At 39.2% G+C, this 16298-nt stretch overlaps 1 protein-coding gene across 1 annotated transcript in view; it reads left to right on the top strand.

Annotated features, from left to right (window-relative positions):
* The first annotated feature begins 291 nt into the window (after nt 1-291).
* RWDD4 (RWD domain containing 4) overlaps nt 292-16298 on the top strand; it is a 29722-nt gene continuing 13715 nt past the window's right edge. Inside the window, exons 1-6 of the mRNA XM_065634888.1 lie at nt 292-359; nt 631-711; nt 3170-3279; nt 3389-3533; nt 4333-4447; nt 5405-5454. Of these exons, the coding sequence (XP_065490960.1) occupies nt 336-359; nt 631-711; nt 3170-3279; nt 3389-3533; nt 4333-4447; nt 5405-5454 (525 nt within the window). The 5' untranslated portion in view covers nt 292-335. The remainder of the gene's footprint in view (nt 360-630; nt 712-3169; nt 3280-3388; nt 3534-4332; nt 4448-5404; nt 5455-16298) is intronic.

The following is a 16298-nucleotide window of genomic DNA, read 5'->3' as shown; positions in this document are numbered from 1 at the left end:
GGGCCAGTCAGAGAGGGCCCGAGCGGCCGCGTCACTGGCGAAGGAGCCAGTTAGCTGAAGAAGGAAGCGATGCAAGCCCGGCGGGGCCGGCCAATGGAAAGACAGGGAGGAGGTGACGACGGGAAGAAGGGACCAATAGCAGCGAGCGACCGGGTGACCCGCGCTGCCCTCAGTGGAGGCGTGTCCGTCAGGCGGGGCCGCTCGGGCCTCCCTGTGCGACAGCGGCGGGGCCGCGCCGGCGGGTCCCGCCCAGCCCCGGCGGCGGGGAGCGGGAGGGAGGGAGCGGGGGGTGGGGGAGCGGATCTCCGCGCGCTGCCCGCCCCGCAGCGCGCGCCATGGCGGCCAACGAGGACCAGGAGGTGAGGCCCGGGGCCTGCCCGCGCCCGGGGCCTGAGGGGAGCCGGCCCGGGACGCCCCTTCGCAGCGGGAGGGCAGCTCCGTGCGGGGACAGGAGGCGGCGGGGGGCGGGAGGGAAGAGCCGGCCGCTTGAGCGGGCGAGCGGGAGGGAGCCGGGCGGCGGCGGGGCGGGGGGAAGCGGGCGGGCCGGGCCGGCGGCGGGGCCGTGCGGAGCGTGGCAAACCGAGCGCCGTGTCCGGGCCGGCGGCGGTAACCGGCCTGTCCGTGCTGCAGATGGAGCTGGAAGCGCTGCGCTCCATCTACGAGGGAGACCTGTGCTTCAGGGAGCTCAGCCCCGTGTCCTTCCAGTACCGGGTAAGGCGGGGGAAGGTCTGCGAGTCTCTGCGGCGCAGGCTTCGCCTCGGAGCGGCTCTGCTGCCCTGTGTTTGACATAATGTGATTGTTTGTTATGTGTCTGACATACCGGGCGCTTTCTGAAACAAACAGGCATAAGGCGAGCAGTGAAGGCTCGATCTGCAGGCCGTTGTTTCAGGATCTTTGGTATGATGATGCTTGATAGCACAATGCTTTGTCTTTAGGAACCTGTTCCCAGCGCAGGTTTGTCAGCCCTTAGCTGGGCGTCCTACCTACACATCCATGTACTGCATAGGTAGAACGGGCAGACTCGCTGCAGGAGCCAGCCTGCTGAGCGATACTTAATAATACTTAAACCAGACAGTCAGTTTCTATGTAAAGCTCTGAAACTTTTTGCTAAATTACAGTCTTTTGTCCAGAGATAGCTGGCGTGCCTTGTCTACCCGCTAAAGAGAGAATCCACAAAATGCTTCGGGTATGTGCACTGATACAGTCTGCTCAGGAGAGACATACAGGAAGTGCTGAGCTTGAGATTTGCAATTTTCCAAAGTTTAAAGACCTGGAAGTTCTAGGCACAGGCTGAGGCAGATCTTTAGATGGCCAGAGAAGTTTACTGATGAAAACTCAGGCACCTATGGGACAGAAGGGAGACTTCTGAAAGTGCCATATGCCTGTAGTGGCAAGGAGGCACCTAAAATCACCTTTTCATAACTTCTCAAATAACTTCAGAATAACATCAGAAGTTGTAATGAAATATAGGTTAACTTAATTAATGGCACATGAATCCCATCCATTTAAGTGCAGCCTTCCTTCATTGATAGGACCTTTATTAGTAAGTTTAAGTTCTTCAAAAAAGTAGATGTGGCCTATCTACAAGCCTGCAGTGTATCATTCTATGTTTTACTAGCTTTGGTCATTGCTGATATTTATTAGACAAAAAATAATTGTCAACAGTTAGGACAACTCAATTTAGATACTGTAAAACTTAGTGGCAGAGAAAGGCAATAATACATCTTTCCCATGAAGGACAATTTGTATTATGGGAAGGCATAGTGCAAGTGAATGCATGAGAAGGTAGAAAGAATTAGTATCCCATTTTTCTGAGCCTCATGTCTCACACGTCTCGCATATAGAACACAGCTGTTTTGTAATCTACGTGCTATGAAATTAAGATTAAAGAAATATTTTTCAAATATTGAGAAAGTGTAGCAGCAACAGCATTTAAAGTAAGACCACCCAATTTTTAGGTTGCACTGAGAAGGAGCACAGTCAGGTTAGGCAGCTTTCTGTATGGATTTGCTCAGTGTGCAGATAGGGCTTTCCTGAGACAACTCTGTAAACTGCACCCCCAGTTCTCTTCTTGGCATTTGTGGGAACCGGACTGCTACACTGTAGATGATGTCTTGAAAAATGTTGCAGATTCTTGATTTAAAGTGTTATCTCTTTCACCTCTAAAACAGATGCTTCTGAATGTCAGTTTGTCAACTCTGCTGAAACAGACACTGTGAATAAGAAAATCACCAACTTTTAAAAAATTTAAAGTACAGTAGCCTTACCTTGATTAGGACTTTTCTTCTGGCTACACTTCATTCCATAAAATTTGATGAAGCCAGATATGGACTATTCTGTAATGAGGGAAATAAGGAAGAATTTTCAGGTGGTTTTAGAATACGGATGTAAGCAACTTTGTTGCACTAGTTTTCCAAATCCTGTGTGAAACAGTTATTTCTGTTTGTATGCCTTTGGTAGCACCTGTTCTAGTTTTAAATTTAAAAGAAAACAACAACAAAGTTTTTTTATTAATTCAACATAATTGTAAGGATTGTATGTGTAATTTGGGTTCACTTAATTCATTGGATGTGAATTATTATATTAAAGTGTGGCTTTTCTAATGTTACACTCTTTTATCCATTCTCATTCTACTGTCTTCTTAAATCTTTTACTACACATTCCTTCTTATAGTGAAATAAAATAGAAGACAGAAATATTGAAATTCTTATCTATTGTTTTTTGCTATCTCAGGTCACTAGTTTATCATTCTCTTTATCTCAACACTGTCTTGTGGTTTGTTTTCATATTGCTCTGAGCTTGGATGCATGGGAGGGGGAAAGAAGGCTTCATCTTTTCTGTTCTCATATATGATTGTATAATATTTGGCTTGCAGATGCTACAAAGTAGTTTTTAAAACAAAGCAATAAAAAAAAATAAAGAGAGCTTTGAATGTTTCTGTTGCTTTTCCAAGGATGAAAACTGCCAGGTAGGAGTTAATATTGATGTCAGAAATTTAGTACTTTTTCTAGATAACAGCTTTATTTTCTGGTACCTTTATGATGATAATAGTTGTTATCTTAAGGAATCTGGATAATCTTAAAGAAGTGAAAGACTTGTATATTGGCATTGTAATCCTTAATAAGTGACTGGAAACTGTTGATTTATAAAGTTTTTCTTTTCACTTCAGATAGGCGAAAGCGGAGACCCCAAAGCCTTTCTAATAGAAGTTTCTTGGCCAGAAACGTATCCACAAACAGCACCAGTCATATCGATGGATGCTTTTTTCAACAACACAATGTCAGTATTTATGACAGCTTCACTCCCAGCCTCGTATGTAGGGGGTTTTTGATTGACGAGCTTTTCTTCATCTGTCTAGATTATAGTGGAGTTTTATGATTTCTTTTAGATCTTCAGCTATTAAACAAAGTATTTTGGATAAGTTAATGGTAGAAGTTGAAGCAAATCTTGGAACTGCTATGACATACACACTTTTTGAATATGCCAAAGATAATAAAGAGTTGTTCATGGAAAAGCAGCCGGTTAACACTGTGGTAAGTAGGTAAATTCAGATTTCAATCTCTTGCTTTTAAAACTGAAAAAAAATGGTTATGATAACTCTAAATACTTCATAGCTGTGTCTTTAAGTTGTTAATCAGTAAATTGGGTATACCCATGTTAGTGGCTAAACAGTGACACACAGCGTATGATGCCATAATGCTCTGTGTTCATAATTGTTATAGTTAATTGTTATTTTGCTGTTACACCAAAATGTTTGCGGGCTGCAGTTCTGTCCCACAGAGTAACATAAAAATGGAGGCTTGGAGCAGAAGCAAAACTGAAGAGGGCTGAAATGGAGATTAAAAGCATCTGCCCAGGGAGGGGGGGAGTGGTATGTGGAGCAAATTACTGCAGCCTTCCTGGGATGCAGTGGATTGTGTAAGTGCAGCTCCAGGGTCTTGAATGAGTCAGGCTGGGTCTGTTTGTGGCTTCTGTGTTGTACAGGACGTTACTTGCCTCTGTGGTGCTGCAGATTTGCTTTGAGGGAGAAGAATTGGTTTCCATGCTTGGGAAGTCTGAATCCATCTCTTCAGATTAAACCACACTCCATGATTAAATTTGAAAAGTGTAAGAGGTGCCCTTTGCAGCTCTCAAAGGAAATCATTCCAGTCCCCAACCCTTGTTTTAAAACTACAGTCATGATTATATGTTGATTAAAAGCTGCGGACTGCTGATAGCATTGCTTCTTTCTGACAGTCAAGATATTTCAGTATGTCAGGTTCAGTCATCACACACAGAGGTATCTGTGGAACTAATATGCAAAATATTATCAACCATTTTTGTCCTTCTCAGACTTCAGTAAGCAATAGTATTGCAATTGGTACTCCTGATGTGCCAGCAAGTAAGAAGAAAGATAAAAAGGAGCAGTTATCCAAAACCCAGAAACGAAAACTGGCTGATAAAACAGGTTTGTTCACTATAATATTTTGTTTGAGAATCCAAATTTTATGACATCTTGCTAGAGTCAGAATCAGTAGTCATTTATTTATAACATTAACTACTTTAAGTCTGTGGTCTCTGTTTTGCTTGTTTTAGATGAATTATTTTTGCCTGAGTTGTTAGTTCTGGCCAAAGCAACTTTCTGTAGAGTGGGGATTTCATGATATTATTGGTTTTGTTTTATTTCTTTTTTTCAATACGTGACAAAAGTGCAATTTTCAAAAAATATTTGTGGGAGGAGAGCATTTGGGACTTCTAAAAATTCACTTTCAACAAAAAACACTGTTTGTTGGTGGACCCTCATAAATAATTCACTTTATTAAAAATGCAATTTCTAAATGAAAGTATTTGGTTTGGAACCCAAAATATTAAATTCAGTTTTTATGCTCAAAATAGAGATGCTTCTGCAGATACTTTATGCTTTCAATGAAATGGTAGGTTTCTGATTTAAAAACGTTCAATATTTCAACTAATCCTGCTAATAACTTTTATGAGTTCAACCGTAATTTTTAATAATGATCTGGAGAATACTGTCGTATTGGAGCAATAAGTTGTACCCTGTGATAGCAGTTTCTGCATGTAATTTTTCTAACCTAATGTATAATTGGCAGATTAAATGTTGACCATATAAAGGAAAAGTTGTATAAAATTTTGGTTTTTGACAGAATGCATCACTGCTGGTCAGCCCAGCTCATGTTAGAGTTGCCTTCTAAATTAAATGTCAGATGGACTGAGGTGTTTTTATTTAAACAGAACTACTATGAAGAAGTGTCTGTTTAAGACATTAATACCTATTTTTGTCCTCATGGCTTTGTAATGGAGAAATTAAGATTTTGGATCTTTAGAATTTTGTGTGTTGATTTTAAGGAATGGTAAAGATTCCTCTTAGCTTGTGTGTTGAAAATAAAACCTTCTTATTCTGCAGATAACAAAGGGGAGCTTCCGCGAGGATGGAACTGGGTGGACGTAATTAAGGTAGCATGACTGTATTATATGCAGTATTATGGAAATACTGCATATGTACATTAAAAATAATTTGTACTTGCATCTGAAGAAAACTAATCTGATTTTTTTTTCTTGCTTTTCTTCCTAACTTTGTTTGGATTTGACTGTGGTGTCTGATTCATTTCTATGTGCATCCAGCATGTAAGTATTTTCAAGCTATCTTTTTTAATGTTAAAAATATTTTCAAGAAATAGTAAGAACTGTTGCTCTTTTTGGATTATAATTTACATGTTTCTCAAATGCTTTAAAACGCTTAGTCCTTCTGAATATTAGAGTCGGAAGGACTTCTATTCCTCTTTGAACCTTGTTGGTCTAGTATGTCTTTTTTATTTATTGAGCAATTAAATCTTAATTTTATGATGAGAGAGCTTTGCTAGCCAAATGCACTGCAAATATTCTGTCTTCATCTGGCAACAAGATGTAAAATAAAGTCATGGTGTTGCCAGGTTCTGGAGGGCAATGGATAAATAAGCAGAAGGGAGTTGTCCCAAGCGGGAGCACTTTGCTGCCTCCTACAAGCCTGAGCGTTCTCTGCCACAGCCCCTTCAGTGAATAATTATTTTCTGCTTGCTCCCTCAGCATTGATTTCTGCCACCATCTTGTCTTTGCTGATTCAGTGGAAATCAGTATAGTCACTTGACAATTTTGAAAGCAAACTATTTTATTTTACACAACTATAAGTAATTCTTGGTGTAAGACCCAACACCGGTTCAATTGTTAAATAAGAGCAAATAAATGATGATGGTGGTTTTGGGCAGAGTCCTTCTGAGTTAAAAGTAGCTATTTGTAGTGAATGTCTTGAATTCCAGATAGATATCATGATAGATGCACTACACGTAATAATTTGCTTTAAAAAGTGAGAAATAGTGAATTAATGTCTCTTTTTTATTGTGTAAATTTCCACGTGGGAATTCTCTCAGAGATGCATGGAGATACTTTTTTCCATTAGTCCATCTTATTTATTTTGGAGAGCTGGTGACAGAATCTTAAAATTAACTAGAAACAGTACTCTGAGGTTTTTCTGGGGTTTTGTGGTGTTGCTTTTTAAAGTCCACTTTTGAATTCAGGAAATAAGCTCGTTTAGTGTTTAAGCTTAAGAAATTATTTTTTATGCTTTTCAGTCTTTTGGTACAGTAGCACAATCAGTCTGTATTATTAATTAAATATACATGTGTTCTATGTAAGATGGAGATAATGTTGTTCTTGTTTCCTAATAAATGGCATGGCAGTCTAAACTCTGAATACTTTCTTTTTGTGTCTCTTTTATAGTTAAGCAAAACTGGTTCTAAAGATGATGAATAAAGGACTTTGGTACAAGGAAACTCCACCTTTTAATACAGTACAATTTTGGGTCACCATCTTTCTCTTAATAGCTTTCATATTTGTTGAAGTAAACATTTTATAAAGCTCAATTTCCTAACTCGCAAACCTAGTCACACAAGTTTATCTAGAGACTACGTGGTCTTCTTTGGAAAAATAACAAACTTGCCTTAAATGAAGGTTAGAATGCGACAAAGGATATAGAGAGCCAATGTGGTGAAGTGAATAGTGCTATATGCAGTGTTTATTAATTTATATTTTACTTTGTAGTAAAAATCCTGTTATAGTGAACCCAATGATACTGTAAACATTTCCTGGTGTTCTTATTCCAACTGAAGAAAAAAGCACTATAACAGTGATTGGTCACTTGGCAGCATAATTCATCAAAATAAATTATTCCATGGAAACAAGACCTTTGTCATTTGTTTATCTAATCTGGATGTAGAAGGAGAACATAAAAATTGTTACATTGTAACAGACTGGAGCTTGTGGTCTCCTATTCACTAGATACTGGCTGAAATAGTAAATACTAGCGAAAGCAAGGCCAAATATTCTAGTCTGCTCGAAACTGAGTGGTTATAGCAGGCGCATGTCTTCTTTATTCTCTACGGTATCCATCTGTTAGTCTTTCTCCAGTGTGCATCCCCACAGATGGTTGGACGTCTGAGGGGAGGGAGAAGTGCTTTCTTGCACGTGTCTCAGTGAGTGTTGTGATTCTGTAGCTCTTTCATTGGAGAAATGTGGCATTCCTTGGAGGGGTTGCTGACCAAGTGGTGGCACAGTGGAAGTCAGCACTCTGCCAAATGTGTCGGGAGAACTTTTGGGTTTTTTTCGTAATCTGCTCCCTTGCATCAGAAAGAGAAGTCATCTTTGCTATATGAACGGTTACTGAATACAAGATGCCTTAATGTCCCCTATTATTATTTTTGTTTGTTTTGAGATGAACTTTAATAAACGCCTATTTATCTGCTGTGGTATGTGTTTATTTTTTTTAATTGTGTATTGCCTACTGCACTTCTAGGGCCAAGTTTGAACTTGCAAAGGATTTTCTGTCACAAAGAAAGCATTCTTAAAAATCGGCGGAAGAATTACATCTTCCGTCTCTCCGTATATTTTTACACGTTTTTCAGGGTAGTTGTGTTTGCTGTTAATATGAGGGTCAGTTATCCCACTGAGACTTGTAACAGAGTCTCCATTATGTTCATTGTCTCTTTGAAAGCGTGCGTTCCGCCGCACACAGCATTTGGTGAGAGGGATGTTAGAGGCGCAGGCTGGATGCTCTGGGCGGTGGTGCCAAAAGCCGGTGTAGCAAATAAAGGATAGTTTATGTGACTGTCATGTTAGGACTTCTGCTGACGGAGTGGAAGTGTTTATGCTACTGCCTATCAAGAGAGCTTATATACAACATGTTTAACAAAGGAGGATACACTAAATATATTGCAAAATTACTGCTCGTCTTCATAGATATAAAGAAAAAAATATATATGAATCATTGTGACTGCAGGTGAAGGAAGAAAAATTGAATTTGTTCTGTGCTTTTCACTCGTCTGAAGAGACTGTGGACATCTGAAAGAAATATGGTGTGTATTGCTGTCATCCAAGAAGCAGCTGTAGTTTTTGCTCAAACACTGGGTTTAAAATCAGTAAGTGTATGTGCTTCCTCAGTAAGGAAAATATTTAAAGAATTCTTAATTTCAGAAGGTCGTGAGTTCTCTAGGAACTCAACTCATATTTAGTAAAAGCTGGTAAAGTAACAAGGCAGGACTTTTTTCCAAATGACGCAATCTTGCCTTTGACATAAATGGGAGGCTCATGGCTGCAATCAGAGCAAGAGTGTCTGGCAGGGAGAAGTTGCTGTGGCTGCCCACTGCAGTCCTGTGAGAAGGAAGGGCATTCAGCTTTAGTGTCTGCCAACATCAGAACAGGCGGGACGTTTTCTTTTCACAAGCTTTCTGAGGGGAATTGACTTGTCTTTGCTCGAATCCTTGGCATATGAGTCAAGTTGCCATGACAATTTATCTGAATAGATTAGTGAGGGAGGGTGGGGGAAGGATAAATAAGAACCACATCTCTTGCTTTTATAGTGTTACTGTGTGTAATGGCAAACTTGTGAAATGCCTGATTTTTCAGCTCCTGGTCTGCCTATAAATCACACACTCTAGTGAAGATATCTGAGCAATCTTCTATGGTTCTGTTAGTAAACGTCTTTGTTTGGAAGTCTTCTTTCAAGGAAAATATTTTACATTGGGAACTTCTGTATCAGTTCTTTGCTTCTATGCCAATTTTGGAAGGTAATTTTTGTCATTAAACCATTTTCTCATAAGGCACAATGGTTGGAACATGGTCATTTCAAAAATCTAGGTACTATATATAATGGAGAGGCCTGACCACCAACAAGTGAGGGGAAGGGAGGGGCAATGTAAAGAATCTTACCAAGATAGGCACAACTGTAAATAGAGATCATGACTACTGAGGGAATTCTAAACACTGTTGAAAAACACACCACCACCACCACCACCACCTTTTTTCAAGTAAAAACCCACTGGCAGTGGAAAAAAAGGTGGTTTATGCTTTATTTCAGTATGGCAAGAGTGTTTTGATTGTAGGGCTACGCTATGTATTTAAATTAATGCGTTTTTCAGTAAATCTTTGGTTGGCCTGAGAAAACAAGTGTCAGTAAAAGTAGCAAGTGTCTAAAATAGAGGATGATTAAAAAGGAATTGGTCGGTTTACAGAATTTTCCATACTGCATAGATAGTAATTGCCTTACTGAAGAACCAGTTGGAAGGGCTTTTAAAAAAATACTTTTTATATATAGCGGTGTTCTTGCAGTAACCACTTGGAAATCTCATCTGATCAAGCATAGCTTACTTTTTTTCCCTTTTTCAAATTTGTCTCTGAGAATCTTTCATTGGGACAAATTTGGTGCAGAAAATTGAGGTGGCAATGCTAATGCTTAAATAAAGTTTAGGTTTTTAAACTGAAATTTGTCTTAAAATAGTTTTGCTCCTCAGTCTTTTGGTACATATTTGAATTGGTTAATATTCCTAGTGCCTTTGTGGATTTGTTAATTTTAAGATATGCTTTTTTTTTTTCTTCAAAACTTTTCTCAGCAGGCTGTCATTTAGTGGTTTGTTTGCTTGCTGTTATGGAGGCAGGGAGTCTCTCTCTCTCTTTTCCCCCCTCTGTCAGTCCTTGTGGTGCCCTGGAGCACATCACTAGGCAGTGCACTTGCTAGGCTCAACTTACAGGAGCTATTAGCACAGGATGTACGCAGGTTTTGCTACAAAATTATTTGGTATCTCTGAAACGTAGTGATGTCTTCTCAAAAATCTGTCCAGCTCTTTCTGTTGTCTATACAGGCATTTGAAGAATACAGGAGGAAAAAAAAAGTATGGCAGGGGCACAAGTACTGTAACTATTGCATTGGTATTTTATACTTTATTTTGAATGAAACTTCAGAGCAGTCTTAAGTTGTGTGCTGTTAAATACAGGTTCATTCAGTGCTATTAGAACCAAGCCCAAAGATGCTCCTTTGCACTGTCGTGTGTTGAATCCCGGGGAATAACGTAGAGTGGCTGTCAGTGGGTTGGAAGGAGGGATGACAGCTGTGACTGATGAGCCGTGTGTTCCCGCATCTCCTGCTCGGCCCTGCGCTCAGCCTGGCACAGCTGACACGGAAATTGGGGCTGCTGATGTCTACAGTACCACTGCGACAGGTTGGGGGTGTGGGGTGTGTAGAGAAAGCAGGCCCAGCTGATGAGCTATGAGATTTTGGTGAGTAAAAGAAGAGTACGGAAAAAACCCCAGCATTTATTCATGTTAAGATCTTCGGCAGAAGTGCAAACATAGTGCCTCCTTTCATCTGAGGCAATACAAGTGATTTTGAGTTATACTGTGAACTTCGTGCTGTGAAAATCATGGAACTGGTTTGAACCAGAAATAGTTCCACTTTGCAAATTCTTTCCTTCAACTGCGTTTTGTGGCTTATAGTACAGCATCCTAAGTACTTGTTAACAGCAGAATGAAGGGAGAAGGAAATGTTTGTTCAACAGAGAAAATACCAGAAGTGTGAGAATTCTGGGTGGACTGGAGGAGGAAAAACATCCTGATACGCAAAACTAGAAGAGCGTAGGGGATAAATCTTCATTGCTGCAGGACAATACAACAAAACAATGGCTAAGCTTAGGGTTGCAGAGCCATAGATTCTGGCATGAGGTGGGGTTATGGTAAAAGACAAGAGGATTGTAGATTTTCTTTCTGTTGCCGTCACCTATTCTGTCACCAACATGGATTTGGCTTCATCTCAGAATGGTCTGCCCCACGGTTGTGAGAAGAATTTCTGTTTGCCTGACTGTTGTGCTTCCTGTTGCTCTCTGAGCCCACAGAAGCAACCTCTGAAAGTCTAGTGCACTCCCAGAATTAAGACAAAACATGTTGACTAGGTGCTGGAAAATCACGTTAGAATATTTGATGTGGGTGAAATAAAGAATTAACCATTTCTCTTCTTTCTCCTTCATTCAGAGCAAAGTGAGGAGTGACTCCAGGTGGCTGAATTACACAAGACATATGAGAGTCTATATCCAGACACCAGTGTCCCATGTCAGACTGAAAGTTTGTCCGTCTCGTTTAAAGTTTACATAACTATCCCTTCCTGAGCATTCATGGTAATGGTTCCTACAGTAGCATGTGTTTTAAGTATTCATGTCCACGATACAGCAGAAATTTGAAAACTCTTGCTGTGATTGCCTGCTGCAAGTTGCTTATGTTGGGAGGTGGGATAAGGTCACAGCAATGAGAGAGAAAGCCAAACTATAACTGCACAGCCTTAGTGGAAAGAAATGGGGTTGTGTGGGTGTCTCTGAGGGCATAATTTCTTCTGCAGTATCTTTATTACTGGTAATGATCACTGAAATGAAAAAGTCAGTCTAGGATGAGTTTTGAAGATATCATTCAAGAAAAGATAATCTGTTCCTTCTCAAACAATTATCTGTTATAGTGTCACTGAGAGGTGATAAACATAAAGATAGTCTTGTATAGAGTCACTCTTCAGAACAGGATCTTTAAATCAAGTGTCTCTGTCAGTAATGCATTTTATGATTTCCTGCAGGAAAAACACATGAAGAAAGCATTACTATCTAAAAAGCTGCTGTCTCCGCCATAGGGAACCATTTGATCTCTACTTATAGGGAAAACTATGGTTCAATTGACCTTGAAGAGACAGAATTTATAATAGTATAGGGAAAATGCAGAAGCCCGTTGATAAAAAGTACAGAGCCTCTACAGATGGTGGACGAATTTGCAAAGCATTATCAGGTTTGTATTTTTCTCTGAAGATCAGAACTAGAATATTACCAGGTTTTAGTTAACTGGCGTTCAGCATGATATCTTTTTTCCCCCCTCATGCCATATGTCTTTAGATGATAAAAGTACAAGATGTAGTATAGAACTTTATTTCCTAGATTAAAATAATGCTAAAGTTACAAATCCACTCAAAGGAAGTCAATCTTAGTCATAAGTAAGGATGTGCCAGAATTAAAGCTGCCTATGTGACGTTTATATGAAAAAAGAATGCAAAAGAAGATTTTCTTTCCGTGATTACATCGGGTTTGGGGGTTGGTTTGGGGGCCGGGGCGGTATTTGGTTTGGGGTTTTTTTGTTTGTTTCCCTCTGGTAGTGTCCAAGCAGATGCTTAGTGCTTTGCTTCCTTCTGTCTCCAGTAGTAGGAAAGCAGTACAAAAACTGTATGTGCCTAAATCTGAAAAGAGAAGAAAGTTTTCACTTCGCAGAAGTGAATAAAGTAACAGAACTGTCCCTGGAACAAAGTGGACATTTGAACAGGTATAGAGGGAAATTAATTTGTTTTAATAAAACTGTCTGGATCTGAGTGGCTTTAGTGCCTGTTTCAGAGTCTGTCCTCATGCAGTGGATCTGTGACATGTAAATGCTTATGGATAATTTTAAGTTGACTTTATAGCTACGGTCCATATGATTAAGCATTGCTTTCAACAAATTTGTGTTACAGAAGTCAGTGCAGATTCTAATGTATTGTTAATGGGCTCTAGTTGCATCCCTTTTCGTTTGATGGAAGGAGAGGAGATATACTGCTCGCTTCTCCGAGACAAAAGGCATATCCACATGTCTGCTGTCAACGAAGGCTCCCTGGATTTGGTAAACAGGCATTACGATCAGTCTGAAAGAGTTAAAAAGGTGACGTTCTACAGGATAATTTTAGTAGCTTATATGAATGTGGACCCACTATTTTTATATATTTTTTCATTGTTAACTTGCTGATTGTGATGTTTAGTATGCTGTGAGTGCAAGCAGATACATTAGCTTATTAGCTGGTGTGTGTATGTGTCAAGTAACTGTTTGGTCAGATGAGTTCACGAGCAGTTACCTTGTCTTTCCTAATTTCATGGCGTGATGAGTGTTCTCTACCTCTTTTCATGGTGCATACCTACAGATGATGTCCCTCCCCTGGTTTTCTTCCCAGCATGGGCAAAAAATGGTACTCGGCATCACTGTGTGTTTCCTTCATGGCTTTTATATAGACAGGTATATTGCATGGGGGAGGAAGGAAAAAATTAAACTATTGACTGGTACAGATGCCTCCCATCTGGAACTAATTAAGATAATCTGTGTCACTTTGAATAATAATATAATATAATGTAATGTAATGTAATGTAATGTAATATAATATAATAATCACAAGCTACAGTATGTCTCCCCCGATTTATTTTGTCCTGTTTTAAATGTATATATTTGACACTTCTACTACAACCTCTGACTGGTAAAGATTGGGCAGAATCTCTTTGTGATCATCACAGTAATTTTTGTTCCACAGACACAAGCCCTACTCTGCTAGATGCCATATTATCAATAAACTCAAAGGAAGCAGAGGTGGCCAGTGTCTTGCAGGAAATGGGGAATAAATGTTTTTTATGAGGAGACACGCTAAATATGAAAAGCAAACGTTACTTCTTTGGGTATCTGTTCAGGGAGAGAAGATGACAGGAGTATTGAAGAGGTGAAAGGAAAGAGTGAGGAACAGCTTGAGCTCTGGAGCCTTAAGGACATGGTTGGTTACTCTTCTAAAAAATGCAGTTGATAAACATATGTTGTTTCTCCGCATGTCAAAACATCCCTGAGGTATTTTAAAAGATGATAAAATATTTTTGAAGGTGTTAATTGTAAATCATTGAGGGGAGAAAAGAACGTCACCAGAAGAAAGTTATACACAGGAGCAAATATAGAAATTTTGATATGAAGCTGTGAGATTCTTGTATACCAAGCAAATGCAATTTCCATTATGTGGAGAGATGGAGACAACTCTCAAATCTAGTTTCATCTGTCCTGACAGATTCTGAGTAGTTTAATATTTTGAGCATTGCAAGCTCAGAATTTTACCTGCTATAAGGAAGGGTCATGCACAAAATTTTGATTTAGATGTACATTTTGCACATGCAAATTTGGCTCATCAGTATTTAAATCTCCAATTAAAGTGTGTGTCTTGTGAGCAGAATGGTAAAAATGTGGTTTGCCATATTCATGCACAGTCTTGGTAAGGTGCATCATTACATCATGTCACTTAAGTTACAAATGTACAAAGTATATGCCCTGTAAGAACATCTGTCTTGTTTGAGAAATATTTATCCTCTGGCTCATTCAAAGCTTTTCTTGTCATCAAATGCAGCAAAATAATCAAAACTGCAATTTTTTTTTTTTTATTACAACAATCTGATTTCATTATGCTTATTTGCGTTGGAATCAGAGGTAGAAAGAAATGCATTAATGGAAGAATCCTGTCCTCAATTATACAACTACTGTAAAGAAAGAGGCCGTAACTCCAGCTGGTGGTCCTGAGGTGGGGGCTTCCAGGTGGTGTCAGAAGTGATCACCGTGAAGTTTTACTGCGTTTGGAAATTTTGAAGAAGTGTCAAGAGGTGAGACATCAAATATTTCTTGTAAGGTTTTGGGGATCTTTTTATTTAAGTTTGGAATACAATTGCTTTTTTTATGGTATAATAAGTGTAGTATTGCTCTTATTATATAACCAAAAGGCATATTTTAAACTTAGAATGAAAAAGAAGAAGTAATAGTGAAGCAAAGTCTTGACCAATACACACTATAAGAAACCTGTTAGGTTGGCTTTTGTGCTGTATATAAATCAGGGTTGTATTTGTATCCTTTGTGTATGTATTTCTTTTTTAATTGCTTTCAGGTTTTTGTTGGGTGAAAGCCTGATGATCCTGTCATCCCAGGAATATTATGAAAGGAAAACTTGGAATTAATTAAAGGTATAATTTGAAGAATGAAACTAACTGAAATAATGCAAAAGCAGAAAATGCTAAGTGTTGCATCTCATGGGGAATCAAAAGAGAGAGTTCTGACTGAAAATGCAGTGCAGACAGATGATAATCAGGCAGGTGTTACTCTACACTTTTTGGGAACTGGCAAATCATCAAAAGAAAATATAACTGGAATTCACTCTAACAGAGAATCAGACTCAAGCATTTCAGATGAGCAGGATCTGTTTAATGTGCCATCTTCATTCTTCAAGCGTAAACCTGCTGTTGAATGTGCAAAGAAATGCAGCTTCTTAAATAGTAGTACAGACAGGATGAAAGTTTTGTTTCAAGTATTTACAAACCACAGCCTACCAGGTTAGTGCTCAGTTCCTTCTGTTCAGAAGTTATTTGGTAAAGGAATAAATGTCATTTTTCTTCCAGTCCACAAAGGAGATTAGTTTATTCTTTATTAGTCTGAAAGTGGTTCACTGCTTTAATAACTGGAAGTTTTATTGCTAATCACTTAAATGAAAGAAATACTAAGTCTGAAGGGTTTCTTTCCATATTATATCCTACAAGTGAATAATAACTTTATTTAAATGAGCAGCAGTGCTTTTCTCATTATAGTATGAAGTACAGCATTAGAAGGTTTCATTTGAAGTAAAATTTCCCCCGAATCTTTATTAATGATGCTGATAACTGTCACCAAATAGGCATATGATATTTTATCCCCATCTTAGAGAGGGCATAACTGAGACCCAATTGAGATATATACTTATTATATAGAGGTAATAAGACTCAAACCTATCTGTCCATCTGCCAAACTGTGCAGCAATTTGGTAGGCTAGAGCTGCACCTACCTGAAGTAATGGTTTTCTTTAATCATGTTTTATGATTAGAGCAGCTTCTTAATTTTCCAGTATGTTCTCACAGCGAGTCTTTTGCTCATCTTGATAGCACATTTTACAGGGATATTTTAGGCAGTGATCCTGCACACAGGCAGCAAGCTAAGAGCAAATGGTTGAGCTCTTGACAGAAACTGCACAAGATACTTCAAGAATATGCTACACTTACTCTCAGGGAGGAAGCATCCACTGAGCTTCTTGAGACAGATGAGACCAGAAACCCAAAATGAAGAGAAGGGCACCTAGCGGGAATGATCAACAATATATTGGTTCCTAAAAGAAGGAGAAAGGTTAGTTT

This window comes from Caloenas nicobarica, chromosome 4, assembly GCF_036013445.1.
Source record: "Caloenas nicobarica isolate bCalNic1 chromosome 4, bCalNic1.hap1, whole genome shotgun sequence".
Taxonomy (NCBI): Eukaryota; Metazoa; Chordata; class Aves; order Columbiformes; family Columbidae; genus Caloenas; species Caloenas nicobarica.
The sequence above is the reverse complement of the archived record's forward strand: the minus strand, read 5'-3'. Positions and strand labels throughout refer to the sequence as shown.